This window comes from Choloepus didactylus, chromosome 27 (assembly GCF_015220235.1).
Source record: "Choloepus didactylus isolate mChoDid1 chromosome 27, mChoDid1.pri, whole genome shotgun sequence".
NCBI classification, from domain to species: domain Eukaryota; kingdom Metazoa; phylum Chordata; class Mammalia; order Pilosa; family Megalonychidae; genus Choloepus; species Choloepus didactylus.
The window spans coordinates 12,968,941-12,994,869 of record NC_051333.1 but is presented as its reverse complement, the minus strand read 5'-3'; the positions used below and the strand labels follow the sequence as shown (position 1 = coordinate 12,994,869).

The 25,929-nt window shown below is 49.7% G+C and overlaps 2 protein-coding genes across 3 annotated transcripts; one reads left to right on the top strand and one right to left on the bottom strand.

Annotated features, from left to right (window-relative positions):
• Positions 1 to 837: 837 nt before the first annotated feature.
• PLAUR (plasminogen activator, urokinase receptor) lies at positions 838 to 12,181 on the bottom strand. 2 transcript variants are annotated; one of them, XM_037820667.1, is made up of 7 exons: positions 11,918 to 12,164; positions 10,075 to 10,185; positions 8,865 to 9,008; positions 5,031 to 5,183; positions 4,327 to 4,461; positions 2,209 to 2,355; positions 838 to 1,385 (listed from the first exon to the last, which is right to left on the bottom strand). In XM_037820667.1, the coding sequence occupies exons 1-7, from the start codon at positions 11,973 to 11,975 to the stop codon at positions 1,132 to 1,134; spliced, it is 1,002 nt and encodes a 333-aa protein (XP_037676595.1). In that variant the 5' UTR covers positions 11,976 to 12,164; the 3' UTR covers positions 838 to 1,131. The 2 variants fall into 2 exon arrangements, with proteins under 2 accessions (XP_037676595.1, XP_037676596.1); XM_037820668.1 differs by lacking the exon at positions 5,031 to 5,183 and having other exon boundaries at positions 11,918 to 12,181.
• Positions 12,182 to 20,202: 8,021 nt separating this feature from the next.
• On the top strand, positions 20,203 to 24,465 carry LOC119521963 (phospholipase A2 inhibitor and Ly6/PLAUR domain-containing protein-like). Its single transcript, XM_037820704.1, has 4 exons — positions 20,203 to 20,927; positions 21,817 to 21,918; positions 22,182 to 22,328; positions 24,037 to 24,465. Exons 1-4 carry the CDS (start codon positions 20,873 to 20,875, stop codon positions 24,207 to 24,209), a joined length of 477 nt encoding a protein of 158 aa, XP_037676632.1. The 5' UTR covers positions 20,203 to 20,872; the 3' UTR covers positions 24,210 to 24,465.
• Positions 24,466 to 25,929: the final 1,464 nt, after the last annotated feature.

The following is a 25,929-nucleotide window of genomic DNA, read 5'->3' as shown; positions in this document are numbered from 1 at the left end:
CTCAGGGTAGTCAGACGTTTATGTGGCAGCTGGGCTTCCCCAGAGAGAGCATTCCAAGACCCAGGAAGAGGAAAATGACAGTTCCTTAAGGCCTGGGCCCAGAAACTGGCACAGAATGACGTCCAGCACATCCTGTTGGCCAAAGCCACCCATATTCAAGAGATGGAGATATGGGCCCCGCCTCTTTAAGCCACCACAGTGACAGGTAGTGATTAGTGATTTGAGGAGGTCCTAAAAAGAAATCCTGTCCCTCACTGGCCCCAGAAACCATGGAAGATAAGCTCTCCTTTTCATTAGCCACAAGGCCCCATGGGGAATGCAATTTTGTCTCTACAGGTTGCCTCAGGGAACCATGGGAAACACGAAATCTATCCATACTGTGCCCCGAGAGTGCCTCCGAAATGGTACTTCTGTCTTTTTCTCAGTCAGTTGCAGGGTATCATGGGAAACACGGTCCAGAGAGCCTCAGGGAAAAGGGGGTCCCCACCCCCAGAGCAGTGCATTGAGGCAGTTCTGGCCATCATGGTATCCCCTATTCCCATCTTGGTCCCAGAGCCCCTGGGAAATGCAGACATGCCTTCTTAGAACAACAGTCTTGACCTTTGGAGTTTGGGAGAAGAAACTGGAAGGTTAGTGCTTGGGTGGGTGAGTAGGAGGATTGCATCTGGGGCCAGGAAATAGATGTGTAGGTGGCTTACAGGGGAAGCCCTGACAGGACTGTTCCCAAGTCAGGGGACTTGGATACTGGGGCCCTACAATGACCTCTAATTCCAGAAGCCTGCGGAAAGGTGTTCCCCCCACACCTCCATTCATTCTCCCAAAGTTAGATGCGATGGATCACTGGTACAAAAATTTTTATTTCTTAAGTATAAAATATTAAATAATAAAAATAATAATTAGAATAATAACAAGAGCTCTTCTGCCGGCCCGCAGCCTTTCTCCAGCTTTTCGCCTCAGGTTCTCACAACTCTGTGAGGTAGGTGTTTTCACAGCTGGGAAAGCTGAGGCTCAGAGAGGAAAGCACACTGGCCTGAGGTCACACAGCAAGTCCACTGGGCTGGGAGCTGAGGGAAGGGTGGTCCTGGGGTAAGGGGTCCCCTGGATCCAGCCAGGGCAGGGGGGCTTCTGGGTTCAGGTCCAGAGGAGGGTGCCCCCCCACAGTCTTGCAGTCATCAGCAGGGTGAAGGTGAAACTGAGTTGGGCAGGGCCAGGACGGGGCGCGGTCCCCCTGCGGGGCTGGATGTCCCGAATTGGGTGGTTACAGCCATTTCCGGTACAGCAGGAGACATTGGGGTGGATCAGGCTGAAGCCATCAGCCACGTGGAGGCTTTGGCACCATGAGGGGGTTGCACAGCCTCTCACTGTGTAGTTCGGAGTCCCCAGCCCTGAGGAAAGAGAAGACTGCATGAGACCCCCAGCTTTTGACCCCCGGCATGGAATTCCCTATGTGTGACCTGCCACCTCGCAGTGGGTGCCTTCTCCACTGCCCCCTGAAGAGAGTGGCGGTGGGGTCCAAAGTCCGAGTCAGAACTCCTCTTATACTAATGCTACGACATGATTTGCCCTTTTCAAAGTGTACAGTGGGGTTTTCCAGAAACTACAGGACAGGCGATATTGCATCAGAAGCAGATATAAGGATCCAGCTGTTTTCTATTAAGCCAAACATTAAAGAGGTATGCAAAAATGTTAAACAATGACTCCCTTCTCGTTACATGTTTTGGGAAGTATAGTTATTTTTAAAAGTAGGTTAACACATAAGGGGTCCCACTGTAATTTTTGAATGAATTAATAAATCATTTTAAATGTTCTCAGCTTTAATTCCTAATGTAGTAAATATCGATAGATATAACCACATAAACCATTTTTAAGAGTGTAAAGGAGTCTTGAGACCAAAAAGGTTGAAAACCACTGGAGTTGAGACTTTCCCAGGATGTCACAGGGTGTAAGTCCACAGTGTCCACAGGAAGTCCCACCCACCCACAGGAAATCCCACCCCCAAAGCTATCTACATTGCTATGGCCAAAATGTCTACCTCCCTAATGGACAGGTCCTAATTCTTCACTATAATTTCCACATTCTCAAAGGAAGTCCCACCTTTTGCTCAGGAAATGCCACCTCAATTAAGTTCAGCTTAATTGGAAGTCACACTCTTGGGGGATCCCCCACCCCCCAATCAGTATCCCCTCCCGGCTTTCCAAAGGGCATCACCTTTAGAGCCTGTGGCTTTCAGACATTGGTTCATGGGGCCGTGGCAGGAGATGAGGGAAGTCTCTTCCCGAGAACATCCATGGGTGCTGTTGCCCTCACAGCTGTAACACTGCAAGCCGTTCAGTGGCAGTTTTTGAAGCTCCAGGACTTAGGAGAAGGAAGGAGCAAGAGACCAACAAAATTAGCACAGGGGCCCCTTCTGCCTGGCTTATGTCACCACTCTGGCTGAGGGCCTGGAGCCACCTGGTGGTCAGGCATTGGAATGGCAGTTTCTCCTGGACGATTCTCCAGGGCTGGTGAGACAAATTCCAACTCTCAACTCGCTCCAGGAGGCCCCACCTGACCAGGCACGAAACAGTCCTTGCCCTCACCGAGCTGGAAGTTTAGACTGACATTGTCCAATATGGTAGCCATTAGCTACAGGCGGTTGTTTAAATTTAACTTTAAATTAATTAACAGGAAATAAAACAAAAAATTCGCATTTCAAGGGCTCAATAGCTAGTGGCTAGCACATTGGACAGCACAGAAATTGACCATTTTCATCACGGTGTAAAGTTCTGTTGGACCGTGCTGGTTAATAGAAAAAGAGGGGTCTAGATTCTCCCGGAAGGAGGAGCAGGGAAAGTTTCCCTGAGGTCCACACATTAAAGCTGAGATCTCACGGATGAGAAGCCTTGGGGGGAGACGCGTTCCAGGTGAAGGACACTGCACGTGCAAAGGCCATGAGGCAGTTCAACATCATTAGCCATCAGAGAAATGCAAATTAAAACTTCAATGAGATACCACTTCACACCCTCCAGGATGGCTAGGGTTAATAAAAAACAACATCTGAAAATAAAAAGTGTTGGCAAGGATGCAGAGAAATGGGAACACTCAAACACCGTTGGCAGGAATGTAAAATGGGGCAGCTGCTGTGGAAAACAGTTTGGCGATTCCTCAGAAAGTTAAACATAGAATTACCATAGAATTACCTGGCAATTCCATTCCTAGATATTATACCCCAAAGAATCAGAAGCAAGGACTCAGATATATTATGCCAGTGTTCACCGCAGCATTATTCACAACAGCCAAAAGGTGGAAGCAACCCAAGTGTCCATCAACAGATGAATGGATAAAGAAAATGTAGTCTGTCCACACAGTGGAATATTATTCAGCTGTAAAAATAACTGAACGTTGGTACATGGGACAACATGGATGAACCTTGAAGACATCATGTTGAATGAAATAAGCCAGACAGAAAAGGACAATAGTGTATAATTTCTCTTACATGAAATACTTAGAATAAACAAATTCGTAGAGACAGAAGGCAGAGTAGTGGTTACCGGGGTGGGGGTGGGGGGAGAAGGGGGAGTTATCACCAAATGACTATGAGTTTCTGTTTGGGATGATGAAAATAGTCTGGGAATAAATAGTGGTGAAAGTGACACAGTCTTGTCAATGTTCTCAATGTCAAAGAACTGTCCACTTAAAATAGCTAAAATGATTTTTATGTTATGGATATTTTACCACAATTAAATATAAATAAATAAGATTTTTAAAAGATTTATTTAAAAAAAAAAAGGCTATGAGGCAGGATGGTGCGTGGCAGTTGTAGAAACTAAACGAAGACCATGAGGCAGACAGGTGCCAGATTATGGAGGCTGTAGTAAAGCCTTTGGGTTTTAAATTCTAAGCGCAAGCTCACTGAAGTGCTTGAGGCAGGGGGGGTGACACAATCTGATTTATATATTTTTTAGAAATGCCTCTTGCTGCTGTGTTGAGAGCATTACCTCCCGAGTGGCAGGAGTGGAAGCAGGAAGACAAGAGTGGAGGGTTCTGCAACGGTTCAGGTAACAGGAGATGGGGGCTTGGGCGGGGCTGGTGGCACGGGAGGTGGTGAGCGGTGGAAGGATTCGAGAGAGGTAGGAGGCAGAGAGCACAGAGAAGAAGGAAAGCTCATAGTCTCCATGGCTCAGTCTCATCTCTTGGAGAGAGGGCTCAATGCACCCATTTTTCATAGGAGGAAATGGGGACCCAATAAGGGGAAATGATTTGCCTGAGAGTAATTGTGCGGCGATCTGCCCCAGCCCACCTCCCCACCCGATCCCAGGCCTCACGCCAGGTCCGCTGGCCTCTTACCTGGCCCCCCGTTACATTTGGTGGTGTTGCAGCACTGCAGGAAGTGGAAGGTCTGGTCATTATGGAAGCCAGTGGGGCCCGGGCAGCCGGAAATGTAGCCACAGCCGCGGGAGTAGCGCTCATCCCCTGAACTCCCTGTAGGGGGCAGTGGAGAGAAGTCAAATGGTTGGTCGGGGGCTGAGCCTGGATTTGTTCACCCCAGCAGTCATTCATCCAGTCTCTGCTTCAGTCTTTATAATAGGACCCTCAGCTTATTTTGGGCAGCCACAGATCTAGCCAAAAGACTGTTTTCCAGCTCCTTTGCTGCTTGATGTAGACATGCGATTAAGTTCTGACCAACATGATTTAAGTAGAAGTGGTTTACAGGACTTCCTGAAAGGAGACCTCCTATGAGAGAAAAGGTGCCCCCATTTTTGCCCCTCTTCTTCTTTCATCCTTACTGGAACTTGGATATGAGGTCTGGTGCTTTGGTCTATGAGGCAATCTTGAGAATAGAGGCCATATGTAAGAAATGAAAAGTCATGTGGGTTCCTGGTGACTGTGGAACTGTCCTAGCAGCCCTGGACTTCCTACATCTGGACTTTTCATATACAAGAGAATTAACCTTCTACCTTTTGCGTCACTGTTATTGGAGGGTTGCTGTTAAGTGCAACCTTGGGGAGGAGCAAAGTACAGAAGGGGAGCTGCGGGCCGTTTGGACTTACCTTCCTGGCTCTGGTGGGTCACCACCTCCAGACACTGTTCTGCAGGGTTGCGGCACTGCAGGCTCCGGTCCATGCCCCTCTCACAGCTCAAGTCTGACGAGGCACAGGAAATGCATTCAAGGTAGCGGCTTCGGGGAAAGGTGGAAACCCATACTGGTTGGGGGAAAGGCAGGAAGATGAGACTCCATGGGGGGAGTCCTAGAGATCCAGCTTCTTGGACAACTTGCCTCAGCATCAATTCCTTCTTATCCCACTTTCAGCCAGTCATGAAGCCCTGCCTATTCTGCCTTCTGAACCTTTCTAGAATCCATCTCCTCCTTTCCAGGCCCCTGTTCCTATCCAGCTCAGACCTCTTTCAATACCAGCTTGCATTCTGGCCTCCTGGTTTCCAGTCTTTCCTCCCTGCCCCACCCCACCCCCCATATCCCCACGTGGCCATAGAAGGCTATTTCTAACACCCAGATCTGCTTCTGTCTCTCTGCTGCGCAAAACCCTTCCATGGCTCCCTACTGCTCTCAGAATAAAAATCCAAACTCCTCAGTGTGGCATTCAAAGGCCCATCAAAGACTGGGTCCTGGCCAGCTGTCCTGCCTCATCTCCCACCACTAGCCCCTTAGGCTCTCTACTCCACACTGACTTCTCTCAGTCCCCGAACATACACACCCAGACTTAAATCTGGACCTTTGCGCATGCAACGCCTTTGTCTGGAACACCTTTGCCTTGTGCCCTACTTTCCTTTGCTTTCCCTAACTGCTTCTCATTCTTCAGGTGTCAGTTCTAATTTCACCTCCTCCAGGAAGTCCTCCCTGACCCCCCCCACCCCAAGCTGTATCAGGTTTCTCCTCGGGGCCCCCAAGGGCTCCTGGGGTCCCCCATCCCAGCTCTGATCTCTCTGGGCTGACACTGTCTGGGGGCAGGACTGTCTCTCCCACTGGACTGCGAGTCTCTGAAGGCAGAACCAGGGCTGTCTTGATCACCACTGTGTCCCAGTACCACCCAGCACAGGGCAGGGTTGTTCAATGGATGGAAGGAAGGATGAATGTACAAATGCCTAAAAGACTCCTGTTGCTCTGCGTGGTAGCCACCCTCCAAGATGCCCCCACTGATCCCCGCCCCCGGCGTTCAGGCCCCTGTGTAGTTCCTTCCCATAAAGATTAGGGATGACCCTTGTAACCGACAGCAGATGGCGGAAACGATGGTGCATGACTTGGGTGGCTAGATCCTAAGAGACACTGCAACTTCACCCGACTCTGTCTTGGATCACTCTCCAGAAGAACGCATCTGCCATGTTACAAGGACCTCTGCAGAGCTCCATGTGACAAGGAGCTGAAGCCTCTGCCCAAGCAACAGCAGTGGTTCACCCACATGGGTGCAGCTACCTTGGGAGCCCGCAAAGGGCCACAGCCCTGGCCAAGATCTCGCTGCAATCTCCTGAAAGAGCCTGAGCCAGAACCCCTTCTCTAAATTGTGCCTGGATTCTTCTCCTTCTAGAAATTTTGTGAAAAAATAAGTATTTCCTTTGGTTTTAAGTTTGGGGCAATTTGTAATGCAAGAGATAATGAAGATATCTCAGGAGTCAAAGCTTCCCTTTGTCGATCCTTGGTAACTTCGTCTCTCACGTGAAGCTTCATCCAGTCCACACCAGTGGGATCAGTTCCTCTTCCTTGTAAAACCCCAGACTCATCCCTCTGCTCATGCTTCGGCTCACACCGTTTCCCATGCCTGGCACACCCTCCGCTTCCTGACCCCAGATATCTGGGTTGAGTTGGGGCCAAGCCTTAGAGAAGTGAGTGCTGCCTCCGCCAAGGCTCTCAACTGGCATGCCAGTAGCTGTAATTACGTGAATCATTTCCATCCACAGCTTAATTCTTCTTTGAAAGAAAAATAACTAAAAGGCCAATAACCCATGTCTTCTTACATGAACGTCCTTGAAAATGAAAACACAAATTGCCATCACTGCCAAAACAGCAGACTCCCAGCATTTACGGGTCTCCTTTGTGAATTCTTCTTCTAACGCGGCTCTTCTAATTTGTGGGTGATCTTCAGGACTCTCTTAGCCCCTTTTCATTTTTCACAGTAAGCGTTCTCCCTTGGGGTGTTATTCGCTGACATGGCTTCGTTTCCTCCTATCTGCTGCTCACTCACACTTTCTCTCCAGTCCAGACTGCCTCGTGCTTCTGCCACCCAGCCCTCCCCGATTTTAACAGTCACTGTCTGGTGCTGGGGCTTTGCCATGGCCCCATGATGAATACCCAGCTTCACATAAGTACAGGGTGTGTTAAACCAACTATTATTAGAAGCATTTACTTAGACCCAAGTATTCTTTCCTTAATCACATTTAACCAAAAGAGGAAGCTGCCATCCTCTCTCGTGTCACTTCCTTGAAAATTAACATCAGCTTCATTCCCAACCAGCAGAGGAATGTTTGAAACAGGATGGATGAAAATCAGGCAGAATCAGGATGGATGAAAAACGAAGAAAATCCTGTGCAAAAACTATGTGCTCTGTTCACTGATGTCAGCGTGGCTGGACTGGCCTGAACGGATTTCCTTCCTCTCCAGGGCCACACAAAAAAATCTCTGCTTCACCATGCAACAGGGATGCATGCCTTCCCCACCCTTCCTCTCCAGCTAGAATTTGGAGAATTTGACCCTTTTTATGTCTTTTTCTTAAATTAACCAGAACCTAAAAACGTGAAACTTGGCAAAAGGACATGTGGAAGTTTCCTTACATCTTTTTTCACTGCCCAAGTCCAGGACCAGGTTGCTTCCCAGCCCACTTCAGCCATCGGATCCCTCCTCTTCTGACTCCCATTAATAACTTTGATCTGCTATTATCTTGGCCTCTCAGCGTCTGTTGCCTGGACCATCTCCTGTCCCCATGGAAAAAATTAGGTGGCAAAATACCATTGAGACACCTGATCTACCTCAGAAGTGGGTGTGTATGTAGGAGCTTCTTAAGGGCAGCTGTGGTATCTTATACACACAATCATAAATATAAACATGTGCAGGGTGGGGCTGGGGGGCTGGGATTGGGGAGAAGTTCATAGTTGGAAGTGGGATTGGAGACACTTTGAGATGAGGATGGGGTTGATTTGGGAATGGAGTTAGGGATGTGTTTGGAATAAGAGTGGGTTTGAGCTAGAGATGTGGTGTTGGGGTAAAATGAAGTTGGGGATGAGATTGGAGATGAGGTTGAGTTGGGGCTGGGGCTGGGCTGGAGATGGGCGTGGGGATGTGCTTAAGATGAGGATGGCTTTGAGTTGGGGTTGGTACTAAGGTAAGGCATGGAATTAGGGTTGGGGGTGGGATTCTGTGGTGGTTTGAAGCTGTATGTACCCCCAGAAAAACATGTTCTTAAATCTAACCCATTCCTGTGGGTGTGAACTCCTTGTAAGTGGGACAGTTGCTGGGGCTACTTTGGTTAAGGTGTGTGTGGCCCAGCCCAAGCAGGACAGGAGTCCTTTATAAATGGAATGAAGTCAGACATGAGAGAGAGAAAGCCACAGGAAACAAAACAACTGAAACAGAACCCAAAAGAGAAGGAAGAGACCAGGAAATGCTGCCATGTGCCTTGCCACGTGACAGAGAGGAACCAAGAATTGCTGGTAGCCAGCTCCAGAATACCACAGTCTTTGGGGAGAAAGCATCGCCTTGATTTGTACTTTCTTTCAGCCTCAAAACCATAAGCTAATAAATCCCCCTTGTTTAAGCCAACCCATTTCATGGTATGTGCTTGAGCAGCCTAGAAAACTAAAACAGATGGGACCCTGATGAGAAGGAGTTGGGGGTGGTGATGGTTTGGGGTTGGGGATGGCAAGGCTGGCCTACTTACCAGGTTTGGGCTGGTTGCACAAGTCTGACCCACACACTGCCTCTATAAGGGTGATGATCTGCACCCCTGTCCGGTATGTCATGGTCCTGTTGTCCTTCTCTCGGTGGGCGCATCCTCTCTCCACCACTTCCAGCTCTTCACCCCCTGTAAGGAATGGATCTCCATCACCCAGACCGTCCCCTGGACCCAACCAGCCTCTGACACTCCCAGGGCTGATCCTGGCTAGTCCTCTTCTCTTGTTGGGATCCAGGAGTTTTTCCACCCTGCCCTGCAACGCCTCTATCCCCCAACACACTCACGGGGACCCTTCCCCTTCTTAGTGACAACAGTGTCACTGGGACCTTCTGGGTCTACCTACTCCCCTAGTTTAGTAATCTCAGCTGGGAGATGTCTCTGATAGGAAGTTCTTCAAGCTTACCAAAAAAGTATAAGAGAATGATACAATACATACTGTGTATTCATTACCTAACTTTGTAAAACATTAGCAGCATTTTGCTGTGCTTGTTTCAGGTGTTTTAAAAATAAATAAAATATTAATGATGCAGTTAAAGCCCTCCTCACACCCCTCTCAAATCCCACTCCTCCCACGCCGGTCCAGAAGCCACCACTGGTTTAGTAACCCTTACACTTATGTGAGCACAACAACATACGCTACTGCTTTACAGATTTTCTATAAAAAGGTATCGTACGCTGTGACATCCTTTTTTCTCTCAATCTTCTGTTTTCGAGATGGATCTATGTTTGATACATGAAGCTCTATCTAGTTCCTTCCTTATACTGCTGCAGAACATTCCATTAAGTGATCATACCACAGTGTTTCTCTTCTGCTGCTGCTGGACTTTAGGTTGTTTCCAATTTTCCATGGCACATCCAGTGCTGCTAAGAACATTCTTATACCTGTATCCTGGGGCAAAGGAACCCAGGTTCTTTGGAGTGTCTGTATATCCAGGAGTTGAACTGCTGGGTTGGAGGCCATGCTAATCTCCATCTTTATTAGAACTTGCCAAATCTCTGCCTGAGGTGGCGGACCAGTTTACTGCCCCCACCCGTACCCCAGCATGGTCCCCGCTCCACATCCTCACCAACCCTGGCACTGTCAGATTTAAATGCTTGTCAGTCTGAAGGGTGTGAAGTGGGGTCTCCTTGTTGTAACTGCATTTCCCTGATTACTGGTGAGGTTTCTCGGTGGCGCTGGGGAAGGGGAGCTCACCTTCCCATATGCGTAGGATCGTGGTCCTGCAGAGGTCCTGGCCGGGGGGACATTCGCCCTCCTGGCAGTGCCCGCTCCTCTCACACAGCATGCACCGCAGGCCCCACGAGGCTGGAGAAGACAGGCAGTTAGCCGCTCTGCGCCAGGGCCCCGCTCTCGCCGCTGCGTGCCCCGGTGCAAGGACCAAGTCAAACGGCCTCGTCCACTCGGCTTCATGCCCCGCGTTCTGCCCGGCCCCTCCGTTTCGGCGCTGAGTGCCGGCTGTACTTCTCTGTCTCTAGCCCGACGTTCTGTCCCGGCCCACAAGTCCCCCCTAAAGTCCCGCCCCTGGATCGTTTTCCACTTAATTCTGTCCTGGCGCGGGGGCTTTCCTGAAGCCCTGTCCCCGCCCCTCTGACAATCTGGGAGGTCGAGCCCTGATCCCGTTTGAACCCTTTCTACCAGCCCGCCGGCCCTCGGTCTATCCCGGCGCGAGAGCTCTCTGGAGGCGTTCTACCCTCACCCCAGAGCCTGTACCCCTGGTGCTGGACCGCCCACTGCCCCCAGTTCAGGTTCGGTCCCCACTCAATGGCCCCTCCTCGACGTTCCCGCCCACTAGCCCCGCCCCGAGCCTCTCTCCCCGCCCACTGGCTCCGCCCCGAGGTTCTAACCCCGCCCACTAACTCCACGACGTTGTCTCCCTGTCCTCTAGCTCCGCCCAGAGGTTCTGACTCCGCCCAGTACCCCCACCCAGAGCTTCTCTCCCCGCCCACTGGCTCCGCCCCGAGGTTCTAACCCCGCCCACTAACCCCACGACGTTGTCTCCCTGTCCTCTAGCTCCGCCCAGAGGTTCTGACTCCGCCCAGTACCCCCACCCAGAGCTTCTCTCCCCGCCCACTGGCTCCGCCCCGAGGTTCTAACCCCGCTCAGTAACCGCCCCGACATTTTCTCCCGGCCTTCTAGCTCCGCCCCGAGGCTCTGACCCCGCCCACTATCCCCGCCCCATCGTCTCTCCCCGCCCACTAGCTCCTCCCCGAGGTTCTGACCCCGCCCATTATCCCCGCCCCTGCGTTCTGACCCCGCCCACTAGCAGCTCCAGACGTTCCCTCCGCGCCTTATCTGCAGACAGCGGCTCTATCCCCGCCCCGAGGCTCTGTCTGGCCCTCCAGGGCCCGGCCGACGTCCCTTCTCCGCCCCAAGCTCCAGGTTACTCATTTTCGGCCTCCCGCGGTCCCGAGAGCTTTCCGCGTTATTCATCGCCACCCCCTGCCGCGCCGCCCCCCCCCCCAACTCAGTTCCTTCTCAATTTCCTCCCATTTCTCAACCGGTTCGTCCACATTCTCCGGGGGAAGGAGGTGAGAGGGTCAGGTCGGCGAGGGGCTGGAGAAAGGGAAGGGTCCTCTAGGGACAAACCTCGGCCTCCGCGCCTGGCTGTGCCGCGCTTGGCCACTCTGGACCGTCTGTAAAATGGGGCGTGGTCCTCTCTGTCTCTAGGGGAGGCTTCCACAGGGTGGAGAGCCCTGGGGGGGCGCGCCCCGGCGGGGTCAGAATCCCACTTATTCTAGGACTGGCTGTGTGACCACGGGCCAGTTACTTAACTTCTCTGTGCCTCGGTGTCCTTACCCGCCCAGTTTGAAATCGCAAGGACGGAGCTCAGAAGAGCACCTGGCGTAACGAGCGCGCTCACTTAAGGGTGGCTGTTAAATGCCTTCGCTCCACGAGTGCTTTCGAGCAGCTGCGGCGTGCAAGGACTGCAGATCGCTCGAGAATTACGATTTGAGTGGGGAGGCCGGGGAACCCAGCCACCGTCCCACCACCCAGCCGATCCTGGGGCCCTCACCGTCAGACCCAGCGCCGGTCCTACCTGGGATGCAGATGTGAGCCAGGAGCAGCAGCAGCGGCAGTGGCAGCGGGCGGCCCATGTCTGGCGGGGCGGCTCCGGTCCGCGGCCAGCCTGAACCTCTCTTCTCTGGCTGGCCCCGGGGAAGGAGGCGGTTTTGTGGCCCCGGGGGCTCCTCCCAGTCATTTTGCGAAAGAGCGAGTCAGCTCCAGATGCGTGGGCACCTCCTCCTTCTCCCCCACGTCACCCCCTCAAAACTTCCCTTCCCAGGGTGCGGCCAGCGGGCCCAGACGGAGCAGCGGGGGCTGGCTCCGTCCTGACTCATGTGGCGGTGGTCACAGCCCCGTCCCAAGACTTCCTGGGTTCAGAAACTATTTCCGCGTCTTCCTGGAGTGGGACCTCAGACAGGGAGTTTAACCCCTCGATTTCCTCAGCTGTAAAATGGTGATAAAAACTTGTCCCCTGGGAAATTTGCATGTGGGCTGATTATTAGATAACGTCATGATATTTGCTAGTTTGGTGAGGAGGGAAAATGGTGTGGTTACCTAGGAAAATGTCCTTATCATTTAGAGATGCACGCTGAAATAGTTGGAGGTGAAATAACCTAATGTCTACAATTTACCTTAAAATACTTAAGCCAGAAAAATAAATATTGCTGTTGTGAAAATAGTTTTGTGGTTGTGCAAGGAAAGTGTTCTTATTTTTAACCAATGCCCTCTGAAATATTTAGGGGGTGAATGTCATTGACTTCTCTATTTACTTTTTTTTTTTTTCCATTTTGAAGAAATTTATTGTATGGAAATATTTCAACAAGTATGAAATATATATGTGTGTATATATGTAATATGTACTTATATATTATATATAACATACATATACAAGATGCTAATTATACATTAATCATAATTGGAAAAAAACCTAAATATTGTTTTAAAGAGGATTAAACAATTAAATGAGGCTATATCTATAAAATGGAATGTTATGTATCCACTAGAAAGGATATGTGCTAGACTTATAAATATTGGCAGAGAGGTTGTCTGTGGTATATTGTTAAAAGAAAAAAAAGCAAGTTGCTATATACAGATTAGATGCATACATACATACATTGATATAAATAGTCTTATTTATGACCAACATAAATATATAAGCATAGGAAAAATCTGAAAAAAATATAATGGTTTTTGGGAGGCAGGAAAATGGAGGACTTTCACTTTCCGCTTTTTAGATCTCTATTGTTTGAATTTTTTACGTTGAACATTAATTAGTACTTTAGTAAACAGAAGTGTACAACAGATACGTTTCTTTAAAAAATTGTACTGTAATGGAAAAAATAATGGGCAATTATGAATGGGGAAATTTACTTATGGGAGTCCCAGCTTGGCCACTGACCTTGTACATGTGGATAACTTGTCTGGTCCCCACTTCTTCCCTGAGACATGAGAAAGCTGGATTTGATCACCTCTTAAGATCTTTCTCAGACCTCAAATTCTATTAGTCTACTGTCTTGAAGGTTGGGCGATGCCTGCACTCCAAGATCTGCACAGATTTACATGTTTGATCTCACAGGATCTCATCATACAATAGCAGCGGTTTCATCTGACGTGGCCTTTCCTTTCTTATAGTATTCTATACTATAATATACAGTATTATATTATATACAGCAGGTCGTGTTTCTTCAAGCCAGTCTTCCTGCCACAGTAATAAGTCAGGCTGGAGGTGAAAAGTAAACTTCCTGTGATATGTACACCTAAATGAAATTTTCCTATGTGGCAGGGTTGAAATATCTACCTACAGAACTCATTGCCTTCAATTAAACAGCCAAATTATTGAAAAAGTTGTCTATACTTCCTGTCTTTCAGGCACTGCAATGTGATTTCAACCCCCATTATTTCATTGAAACTGTTTTCCCTTGAAACAAAATCCAATAGATTCTTTTCAGTCCTTACCTTCCCAGCAGCATTGAGATTGAACACTTCTTCCTTCTTAAACATTCTCATCTCTTTGCTTCTGGTGCTTCGAATATATCTGTCTTCTTCCTGTTGGTGTACCTCTTGTTTTATCTAAGGTCCTCGTCTTCCCACCCTAAAGTGCCCTGTTCTGTGTAAAATCTCACCATTTTCATGCTCGTAATTACCTCTAATTTCCATGTATCTACTCCCAAATCTTCATCTCCAGTTCAGGCCTCTTTATAAGTTTGGTTGTCCCATAGGCATTTTAAACTCCACGTGTCTTAAACTGAAGGCTGATTCTCCGCCTCCACAACTCTTTCTCTTCTGGGGTTTTCTGTTTGAATAAATATCCATCTGCTATTTACCCGAGCAAGAAACACAGACCTCCCCTTTGAATCCTCTGTTAGCTTCACCCCACACACCCAGTCTGTTATCAAATCCTGATGATCCCACTCAGTCTCATGGGCTTCCCCAGACTTTTCTCTCATTTCCACTGTCTCTCCACCAAGTCAGCCTCCAAGGGCCTCCTAACCAGCCTCTCTGACCTCTACTGACTTTCAAATAGTTTAGAGAAAAATACAGGCAAAACGGTAAAATTCATAATGTCAGTCTTATCAAGGTGGTGGGTCTGAGGACTCTTTATGTGTATATATTCTCCCTCCTTTTCTGTGTGTTTGAAAATGTTCACGTTCACTTACAAAATAAAGTAAAATAAAATGTAAAAGAAAAACACGCCTTCAGGTGTTTCTGATCAATCAGACTAATTTAAGGCAGGTGATATGGCTTGGACATTGGCGGGTCCTCCCGGAGGGCTCACTAGACTCCTTCAACAAATATTTACCAAGGACCTAGGGAACAAAATGCAGTCCCTGTCCTTGTGGTGTTGACAATGGGGCGGGAAGCAGATACCTAATTTCTGATCTATGGATGTTAAGTGGCGATAAGTAAAATGGAGAAAAACAAAGTGGGTCCAGGAAGGCATGAGGGTTGCGAGTGAGGCATGTGCTGTTGTAAGCAGGGCAATCCCGGGGGCTTCTCTGAGGTGGTGGCATTTGAGCGGCGGCTGAATGCAGAGTGGGAAGAAGTTGAGCAAATGTGTATCAGAAGAGGCTCCAGGAAGAGGAAACAGCAGGTACAAAGGCCCTGAGGTGGAAATGTACCTGATGAGAGCTAGGAACAGCAGGGTGGCCGGCATACAATAAGGGAGAGAGGGAGAGAATAGTACTATGATAATGATTATACTATTCCTTGAAGCCTTAAGCTAGTAATTTTAAGATAAAGTAAGAAAAGTCCCAAAGAAATCTTCTCTGAAGAGCTAGTAGAGCTGCCAGCTGTGTGGCCTCAGGCAGCTTACTCAACCTCTCTGTGCCTCAGGCTTCTTATCTGGAAAATTGAGATAGCAAGTGCCTCTCTCCTAGGACTGGTGTGTTGGGGGATGAAAGAATGCACAGAAGGCTCCTGCTGCAGAGCCTGGTGCATATTAAGTGCTCAAAACAAAACAAACAAATTGCCATCACTAGACTCTGGCCCTGTGTTTCCTCCCTGCGTGCAGGCTGGGAAGAGAAGTGGTTACGTGTCATCGTGTCATCATCATGCTGACAAGTGCTGAGGTGGACAGCTCCTTGGTTGGGTCATCCTGGGCCAACAGATGTCTTCCTTTCCTTTTATTTATTTTTTTAGAGCAGTTTTCTGCTGGAAAACCATGCAGAAAGTAGTTTTCCCTTTTATTAACCTTTATGCATTACTGTGGTATATTTGTTAAAACTGATGATCCAATATTACTAAACTATACAACACAAAGAGCCAATGCCAATGTCCTCCTTCTGAGCCTCAGTTTCCTCATCTGTAGAATGGGCTCCTCTTGGAGCTGGAGGAGAGACTGATGGAGACACGAATGAGTGTGAGGTGGGGAAACAGGAAGGCGGATAGTCGGACCAGGTGGGCTGCAGACCCCGCGCTGTCACTTGCTCCCGGCTGACCCTGGGCAGGCGGCTTCACTCCGCTGACCCTTGGTTTTCCCACCTGTGAAACCCAGGGTGTGAGTGGGGTTACAAGGTGTTTCTCAGCGAAAGGAAAGCTGAGGTTTGGGGGTCATGGGGTGCTGCGTAATCTGGTGCTACCATTTCTAGGTACAGTGACTCACCCCTCTGGGCCACAATTTCCTCTTTTATTTCAAGAATGAGGGAAGTGTCTTAAATGCCACCGCACACTGCTCTGCTCTTGGGAGTCCCTGACACACACACACACACACACACACGCACACACTCTCTCTCTCTCTCTCTCTCTCTCTCTCTCTCTCTCTCTCTCCCCCACTCCCTGTTTCTTTCTGTGTCTCTGTATCTATCTTTCTCATCTCTTTGTTTCTGCCTCTGTATCTCTGTTTCTCTCTGTTCTCCGTCTCTCTTATCCCTGTTTCTTATCGTTGTGTTTTTGGCCCCTCCCCATGTCTGTCTTTCTCTTTCCAACTCAGTCCTTGCCTGACTCCTTCTGTTTCTGTCTCTGACTCTTTCTCTGTTTCTCCCTAGAATGACGCAGACCCGTGAGGTTCAGTGACATGTGGAGGGAGGGGCCGGCAGGTGCTGGGCCCCCAGCTGGGGACAGGTAGGAATCAGGGCCTGGGAAACCCTCAGGAGGGCCCTCCCCGTGACTCACTCGGGCCTCGCCCCTCTCCCGCCCACCTGCTGGGCCCTGGGCGAGCCCCACGCACAGATTGCAGGTTTCGGGGGCTTCCCCAGCCTGAGAAGGACGGGTGAATTCCATGCAGAGACAGAGAAGGAGGGAGACACTGAGAGGGGGAGAGAGAGAGACAGGCTGTGTGCGTCTGCGTGCTTGTGCGTGTGCGCGTGCGTGAGCGTGTCTGCCTGGGACCCCCTCATCTCACCTGTCTTGAGGAATTGGGCACTTCCTGGCCTGGCCTGGCCACCCCCTGGACACTGGAGCTGTCTCCTGGGAACTCAGCTTTCCCTCTGCAAAAAACGGGGGACAGAAGAGGAGCCACCCTAGGCATGGAAGAGCTGGGAAACCCCTCAAACCTGGCCCTCCTCTTGCCCCATTTTGCAGGCAGAGAAACTGAGGCCCACAGGGGAGACTTTCAGTGAGGGTTTTCCTCTCTCGGTTTTACTGAGTGCTTGTGTTGTCTGGGCACCGTCCTGGGTGCTTCAGCTACATTAATGATTTAATCCTCACGAAACAGATGATGACACTGAGGGTCTGAGAGGTGTGGTTGGCTGGAAAATACCTCCCTCCCCCAAATATCCAGGGCTTGGAACCTGTGAATGTTATCTTATATGAAAAAAAGGGGTCTTGACAGATGTGATGAAGTTAGGGATTTAAAAATGAGAATATTGTCTTGGCTTAGAGGCAAGTAGAGGGAGATTTGACTCAGACAGAAGAGAAGGCCATGCGATAGAAACAGAGGGGAGCAACGTCAGAGACGAGACGCTGTGCTGCCGGCTCTGAAGATGGAGGAAGGGGCCAAGAGCCAAGAAATGCAAGGAATGCAGGTTTTTTCTAGAAGGTGAAAAAGGCAGGGCAACAGGTTTCTCCCCCAGGGCTGTTGCAGGGAGCAGAGTCAGCTGACACCGTGATTTTCAGCCTGTAGGACTCATTTCAGACTTTTGACCTCCAGAACTGCAAGAGAATAAATGTATGTTGTTTTAAACCACTGAGTTGGTGGCAGTTTGTTACAGCAGTGATAGGACCCTAACATGAAAGGTTAAGTCACTTGCCTAAATTGACTCATAAGGGTGGAATTAGGATTTGAAGCCAGGCAATCTGGCTCTACAGCCTAGGTTTGTAACCGCCACATTGAGGGTGGGTCAGGGGGACAGAGAATAGGAACTAGCAGTTTCTTTCCACTCTTTCCCAGCAGCCAACCTCTTCCCTCCCTCCCTCCATCAGCCCTCTTTGCCATGTTGTCTTTTTGCTACATGGAGGTGGGTAGGGTGGCTTGGGGAAAGGAGGAAACCCAGAGAAGAAAAAAAAATTCTGTGTTTGTGCAAAAATGAAAACTTTCCTTGTCTTTAGCATTTTGTAGCTCTTCAGTTCCATCACCTATCTGCAATAACAGAAATAATCATTGCAATTCAAAGGCTAACGTTCCTCATATATAAAGAGTGCCCACGAATCAATAGAAAAGTCAGCAAAGGACAGAGAAGGAAGCACAAAGGGCTTTTAAAATATGGGAAGAGTTGCTTGACCTTCTTGATAGAAACAACACTAAAATATCCTATGTTTATCAGTTAGCTTTTGCTGTTATACCACCCCCAAATCTGGTAACTTAAAACAAACTTATTATGTCTCATGATTCTGGGGTTGGCTGGGCTGTACTTGTCTAGACTGGCTTGGAGGGTCCAGGAGGGCCTTGCTTGTATGTATAGGCTCCCAGCTGGGCTGGCTGGAAAGGCTGGGCCTCTCTCTGTGTGGTTTCCCGTTCTGCAGGAGACTAACCTGGACTTCTTCACATAGTAGAAAAGGGTTGCGAGCAGAAGCTGCAAGAGCAGAAGCTGCAGGTTCTCTCGAGGCCTAGCCAGGCCGCATCACTTCTGTGACATTCTCTTGGTTAAAAAAGCCACAAGAGCAGCTTAGACTCTTGATGGAAGGAGAATTTATAGCCTTCTGCTTTCTCCTGCTCTCCTTTCTACCTCTTGGATTGGGAGAGGCCAGAGGGTTTGCAAACACACTGTGCTGGCGAGGCTGTGGGGAAATAGGCTCTCTTCTACATCACTGGCGTGAGTGCAAATTGGTACAACCTGACGACAGTCATTTTGCAATTGCTTTCAACATTACCAATGTATAAAAAACCTTTTGACACAGCAAAACCGCTTACCACTCCTGGGAACTTGGCACATTTGTGAAATGATACAGGTACCGTGTTATTCGCTGCATCATAGTTAGCGATACCAAACGACTGTGCAAGATACAATCACCCCACAGGAAAAAGAAAGAGGCAACTCTGTGTGGTTCAGGTTGTTATTGTCGAGTGGAAAAATCCAGGGGTGGAAGACAGTGTATAGCGGGCACCGCCGTTTGGGCACAGAAGGAGGGAAATGGGATTTACAACCACATTCGCTTGTATATGCCTTAAAATAACCCCTCTGAGGTCCTCTCACCTCCAGGTTTCAAATTAAGGTCACCGAAACGTCCTTTTCCTGCCTGCCCGCCCTTCACCCCCCACTTTACCAGACAAGCCTCGTGTTTGTGCAGTTCCTGCCTGTTTACCCAGCCTGAGTTATCAGCCTGGCACTAACCTTCCTGAGACTGGCCTTTTTAGTCACCAAGCGCGGGGAGCCGCTCCCTCCTCCCAGACTCGAGGCTCCCCCGGGCCCCACTCTCCCTTCTTCCCATCTCTCTTGATCAAGGGGGCTTTGGGTCTGCCGGAAGGAGAAGGGACTTGTCCCCAAACTTCTCCCTGCTACAGCACCCCCTTAGGAAAATCCAGCCCCCCAGGTTCTTATCTTCCCCTCCTGGCTTGGCACCTTCCAAAGCAAACTCCCTGATGTACACTCTGATTAAGGGGCCTCACCTGGGAGTCTGGGAAGCTCCATGGCCTGTGAGACGTGACCTTGGGTAGGTCCTTTCTCTGGCTTGGATCTCCCCTTGGAGCCAAGAGAACAGCCAATCCCAGCCTCGCCGGGCACGTGGCTAAATAACAATAATAGCAACAACCAACACCTATAAAGTGCCTACTGTATGCCAGACCCTGTTCTAAGCGCTCTCTGTTTGCCAACTCATGAAGTCCTCACAGCAGCCCTTTGAGGTGGGTCCTCTTAGTGCCTTATTTTACCAAGGAGGAAACTGAGGCTCAAATGGGTGACATGTCTTGCCCAAGGCCACCCAGCATGGAAGAGGCAGAACTGGAATTTGAACCCAGGCTGTCAGGCTGCAGGTGTTCTTTCTCCCCTCTAGGTGTGTGTGTGGCCTCCCTCAAGCTTCAGCATCTCTAGGACTCACCCTCCATGTATCAGGCACTCACTGGAACCCAGGCTCTGGGTTCCAGCCTTTTAGTGGATAATGATGCTGAGTCCAAAAGCAGGGGAAGGGGCATCCACTGGGGGTCACCCCAAAGGAGAGGTGGGGTGGGGGTGGTCAAAGCTCTTGGAGGGGTGACTGATGGACGCGCCGAGCAGCAGGCCTAGGAGGCCTCTCGTGGGGCAGGTGAAGTCAGCCTTCTTCCCACTGAACAGATGTGCAGATCAAGACCCAGTCAGACGCAGGGGCACAAGGGCAGTGCAGTCCCCGTTTGGCTAGGACAGGCCAGTTTCCAGGCAAGGGTGGGAGTGGGGGGCTGTCTCCCCTCAAGTCAGAGAGATCTGGGTTTGAACCCTGGTTGTGCCGACTTTCTTGCTCCGTGGCCTTGGAGACGGCACTGGACTGCTCTAAGCTTTAATTTCTTCTTCAGTTAAATGGGGAAATTGGGGCTGATTTCAGCTGTTGAAATTGATTGTTGAAATACTGAGATATTTCCAGATTTGGATGGTAGAAGTCCACGACCCTGAGTGGCCCCCAAGTCATCCCGAGCCTCCACCCTCACAGATACCCACCATGTTCCAGCCACGAAGGGGGACTCCAGGCTGGCAGAGCCCCCAGGACACTGCTCCCACAAGTGGCAGATTTGTTCCAGCGGCATAACCTGGCCTGTGCTGACTGATGGCCGAGCATTTGGAACATCCCTCCTGAAGCCAACGACAGTGGCTTGAAGGACTAAGGCAAGATTTGGGGAGATAACATCTGTGTGGAATGACCAGGTAGCCTCTTAGTAATGACAATAAAAACATGTCCTTCTATCCTTCTTTGGCCTTGCTGAGTAGCCTCGGGCCTCTACCACCCCCCCTCAGGACTCAGTTTCCCCCTCTTAATGCTTGCTAAGGCCCCTTCCTCGCCGGGCGTCCCAGTGGCCAGGATGGCGGGTGGAGCCTCTATCTCCTGGGGCCTGTTTGTTCTCCCTCTTCCGGGGCTGCCACCCTAGCCAAGGCCCTGGAATAAAAGGACGGGGCACCCTCAGCCTGCTTCCTTCTCTGTGGCCTGGATCATGCTCCGTCTCATTCCTGCTCTGGCGCTCCTGGCGGCGCTGGGTGCCCCGGCAGGTGAGAATATGTCACTGGGACCCTCGGAGGGGGAGAGGGTAGGCACAAGGGCACATGGGCAATGGGACATCTGACTTTAGTGCCTGTTCCCTCATTCCTTCTACCTGGGCTTAATGTCTACCAGTGATGGTTCTGGAGCCAGGCTGCCTGGGTTCAAATCCCAGCTCCACTACTTCTTTGCTGTGTGATGTTGGGCAAGCTACTTAACCTCTCTGTGCCTCAGGTTTCCAGAGTCTGTGAAATGGTGGGGAGAATGACATTGCTTCAGAGCACTGTTGGGGGTGTTAGTTGAATGAACGTGTTTGAGGGGCTCGGAGCAGTACCAGGCCTGTCTGAGCGGATCCCCAGGCTCAGTTCTTCCTTTACTCTCCCACCAGTCCCCCCTTGACTATAGTTCTGCCAACATTTGGACTGGGATGGGAATTAGGTGGCCTGGAACCCAGCCAGGACCTCACCATGTGACCTGGGGTGAGCCCCTAAACCTCCTCCAGATCTCAGCTTCCTCAACTATAACAAAAAGTTATGAGACTAGGCCAGGGGTTTTCCGACTGTGCCCCAGGGACCCTGCTGGAGCTCCAAGAAGAGGCGTGGACAGATGGAAATCGCCCCAGACCAGCCTAATAATGGGAATTCCGCTTTCATCTGCTCAATTCTGGGACTCTGAGGGAAATGCTGTTTGGAGAAAATTCTATGAGGAGAACTAGGAGGTTGGATGGAAACTGCCAGTGGCTTCAGCTTGGAGGTTTTGAGATTCCCACCTCCAGGCCTTTCCCTGTGCTGTTTCATCCACCTGGAAAGTCAATTCATGCTCCTCCAGGAAAATGTTCCTTGAACTTCTCCCCCTGCCTTCCCCTTCCCCAGGAGTCTGATCCCCTCATCCTCCCAACAGGGACCTCCAGGACATGTCCAGCCTGCTCTTTGAAGAGAGAATGCACTGAGATAGTGTGTCCTTCTGCCCAGGATTCCTGCTCGTTCAGCCAGATGTTCCTGGGTGAGCAACCAGATGGAACTGGCCGAGAGGGTGGACAAAGGGGGTGACTGAGGGCTGGAGGGGAGACTCACGGGTGGGCCACCCAGTGGGACCAGAGGGTACAAACCGCCTCATAGCTCAGCTCGGCGCCACCGGGGAAGGAGCAGGGGTGGACCCAACGCCAGCTGAGGTTCTAGATTACCTTGGGGATTGCTGCAGGGGGGCAGAGTTCTGGGAGGGCTTGGGGGGAGCTCTAATCTTCCTTCCCCAACCCCTGTCCCCAGAGAATGGAGCTCTGATTGAGAACGGGTCGTGCGTGGCCCCTGGGGAGTGCCGAGAAGGCATCTATGCCCTGACATATGGCCCCAACTCAAGTCTCTGGGTCAACACAACCTGCTGTGAAAACAACTGCAGCAGGCCCACCATGCAAGGTACGTCGGAGGGGCTGGGGTGTCACACGCCAGAGTGGGGGGTCATGGGACCTGGGCCTCCATTTCTGGCTCTGCGGCTTCCTGTCTGGCTGACTGGGACAAGAGAAATAAGTTTTGCATGAGGCTGGCATATTGTAGGACTCCATAAATTATAGCTGTGCATATTCGGTTTTGGGGGGGCTGGAGAGAAGCCCAGGATTCTTATTTCTCCTTGGAGAGAGGCTCCCCTGAAGACTAGTCAAGCAGAAGAGGGAATGTTATGGGTGGTGACAGGGCCGGGTGTGTGTGTGGGGGGGGAGCTAATGAGGCACCTGGGGTGCAAAGTTTAAGGAGGCACACACTCTCAGGTGCTGACCCTGCACTCGCACGACCCTGAGAGTCAGCGCCTCCTTAAATTTTGCACCCAGTGCGTCCTTTGCTTCCCTGGAGCCCAGTCCCTGGGTGGTGATACAGATCACTTTTTGTTTCTTGGTTATTTCTCCAAAGACGAAATGTATTTGGCAGATGTTGTAATGAGGAGACCTGAGACTGTGCCACACTTGGGGTTACCAGCCATTTTCAGCACTGTCCAATAGAAATATAATGCAATGTGTAATTTAAAGTTTTCTAGCACCCACATTAAAAAGTAAAACGAAACAAGTGAAATTAATTTTCACAATCTATTTTATTTGAGCGAATGTATCTAAAATATTACCATTTTAGCATATATATAATCAATAAAAAATTAATAATGATCTCTCTTTTTTTTCAAACTAAGCTTTTTTTTTTAATTCAATTGTATTAAGATATATTCACACACCGAGCAGTCATACAAAGCTGGGTGTTTTACACTTACAGCGGATTTTACTCAAAGCAGATCAGACATATTTCAAGTGCTCGGTAGCTACTTGTGGCCTTCTTGTGGATGTGTTTTGAAATCACCACTATGTGTGTGCAAATCATCGGAGCAGAGGCTTTTTGAGAAAAAGTCTTGGGAGAGAACCATGCTTGGCCAGAGGAGAGACCAACTCCGAAGCCAAAAAAGCTTTTTTGGGGGGTTTCTGCTCCTGGCAGTGTGATGGACTAGATTCTTCAAAGGATTTTCCTGCCACAAATAGCAGTTTCATAGTAAGGTTTTCTTTAGTCTACTGTTCTGTATTTGCCAATGTTTCAGTATGAGCCAAAATTACTTTTATAACTCTTCATGGCTTATTTTTTACTTAGGAAAAATATGCTTTGACAGCTTCCTTTTAAATGTTTTGGATCTCTAAGAAAGCTTTAAAAATCAGTCAGAGGGTGGAGAACCCCAAAGCCGTGGTTCTGCTTTTTGCAGAACACCATGGGATCGTAAACCTAAGACAAGATCACTTGTTGATTTCTTTTGGAAGACAAGGTCTCTAGGGCAGGGATTTCTTCTTTGGAGTGGCCCCCACTGCTGCGTGGTACCCAGTAGGCACTCAAGAAGTGTTCAGGGAATGAAGACTTGTTTAGGACAGATTAATAGTTTGGGGTCAACTCCATCTTCTGCTCTGTTCACTGCTCAGACTGAGTGCTTAGGGGCTGGAAGGAGGTGGCTGAGAACAAACGACTCCTAATCTGGAGGAACATGCCCTGGATTGTGTGTGGAGGCGGCAAGAGAGGGAGGGCAGACAGGAGGGCTGGTGGGGGGAGGGCAGGCTGCAAGTGGGGGTTCCTCAGCCCCTCCCACTGACCCCACCACGTCCACCAGAGGCAGTCTCCGAGGCCCAGCCCAACGCCGTGAGGTGTCACTACTGTTCTGGGGACAATTTGGCCCCGTGTGACTCCCTTTCAGTCATCAGCTGCACCGGGAACCAGACCGTGTGTGTCACCCTCAACGGGACGTGGAGTGGAGGTAAGGGCTCATTGGCACGTGTGTCCTAGTTATCTACCGCTGTGTAACAAGTCACCTGAAAGCTTAATGACTCAAAACCACAACCCTCATTTTATTATCTCTTACCTTTTCTGTGGGCTGGAAATTCAGAAAGAGCTCAGCTGGACACATCTGGATCTCTTGGGTGGTTGCGGTTCAAGGGTGGCGGGAGCTGGAATTGCCAGGGGCTGGCTGAGCATCCCCCCCCCTCCATGTAGACTCGGGCCCTTTCTGTGTGGTTTTTCCACATTGTTTGGTGTTTTGGTTTCCCAGCTGCTAAAACAAATATCGTACAAGGGGTTGGCTTAACAACGGAAAGTCATTGGTTCACCGTTTCAGAGGCTGGAAGGCTGGCTTCCTCCTGGGGTCGGGATCTTCTGGCTGGCCAGCAATCTTCGGGGTTCCTTGGCTTTTCCATCTCCTGGCAATGCACATGGTGGCATCTTCTCCTTTCTTTTTTGGGTTCCCTTGACTTCCAGCTTCTGGCTACCTCCCAAAGCGTCTCTCTCTGTGGCCTTCTTTCTCTGTAAGGTCTCGGGCAATGGGATTCAGACTCATCCTGATTCAGCTGGGCCACGCCCTAACTGACGTCACCTCATCAAATGGTCCTATTTCCAATGGGTTCACTCCTACAGGGATGGATTCAGATTAAGAACATGTTTTCTGGGGCGTATAACTCCAAGCCACCCCAGGTGGATTGGGCTTTCTCACAACATAGCAGGCGCAGGGAACTTTACATGGTGGCTCTTCAAGAGCAGATAGTGCAGCAGACAAGCTGGCAGCTGGGAGCTAGGGGGCATCTCCTAGGTGGGCCGCTCTCTCCCTCTCCTTGTCGTCTCAGGGCCTCTCAATTTTAGAACATTTTCATTACTCCAAAATAAAGAAAAGGAAAAGAAGAAAGAACCCCCCAAACATCCCATACCTCTTATCCCCCCCTATTATTTATATAGATTTTTGTCTTTATTTTACTACTCATCTGCCCATACACTGGATAAAGGGAGTGTCAGTCACAAGGTTTTCACAATCATCTGGTCACATTATAAATGCTATATAGTTAGTCATACAATCGTCATCAAGAACCAAGTCTACCGGATTAGGGTTCAACAGATTCAGGTATTTCCTTCTAGCTATTCTAATACATTAGAAACTAAAAAAGAATATCTATATAATGCATAAAAGTAACCTCCAGAATGACCTCTTGACTTGATCTGAAATCTCATAGCCACTGAAATTTTATTTTGTTTCATTTCTTTTTTCCCTTTTGGTCAAGAAGGCTTTCTCAATTCTGTGATGCCAGGGCCAAGCTCGTCCCTGGGTGTCATGTCCCACGTTGCCAGGGAGATTTACATCCCTGGGAGTCATGTTCCATGTTGTCAGGGAGACTCACACACCTAGGACTCATGTCCCATGTAGGGAGGAGGGCAGTGAGTTTACAGCCGAGTTGGCTTAGAGAGAGAGGCCACATCTGAGCAACAAAAGAGGTCCTCTGGGGGTGACCCTTGGCACAATTATAAGTAGGCTTAGCTTCTCCTTTGCAGTAACAAGCTTCATAAGGGCAAGCCCCAGGATTGAGGGGCTGGCCTACTAAATTAGTAGTCCCCAATGCTTGTGAGAATATCAGTAATTCCCCAGATAGGGAAGTTTAATATTGCCACATTTTTCCCCAGTCGCTCAAAGGGATCTTGCAAATACTTTTTAATTTTCTGTCAGGGCCTCTCTATGTGGTTCCCC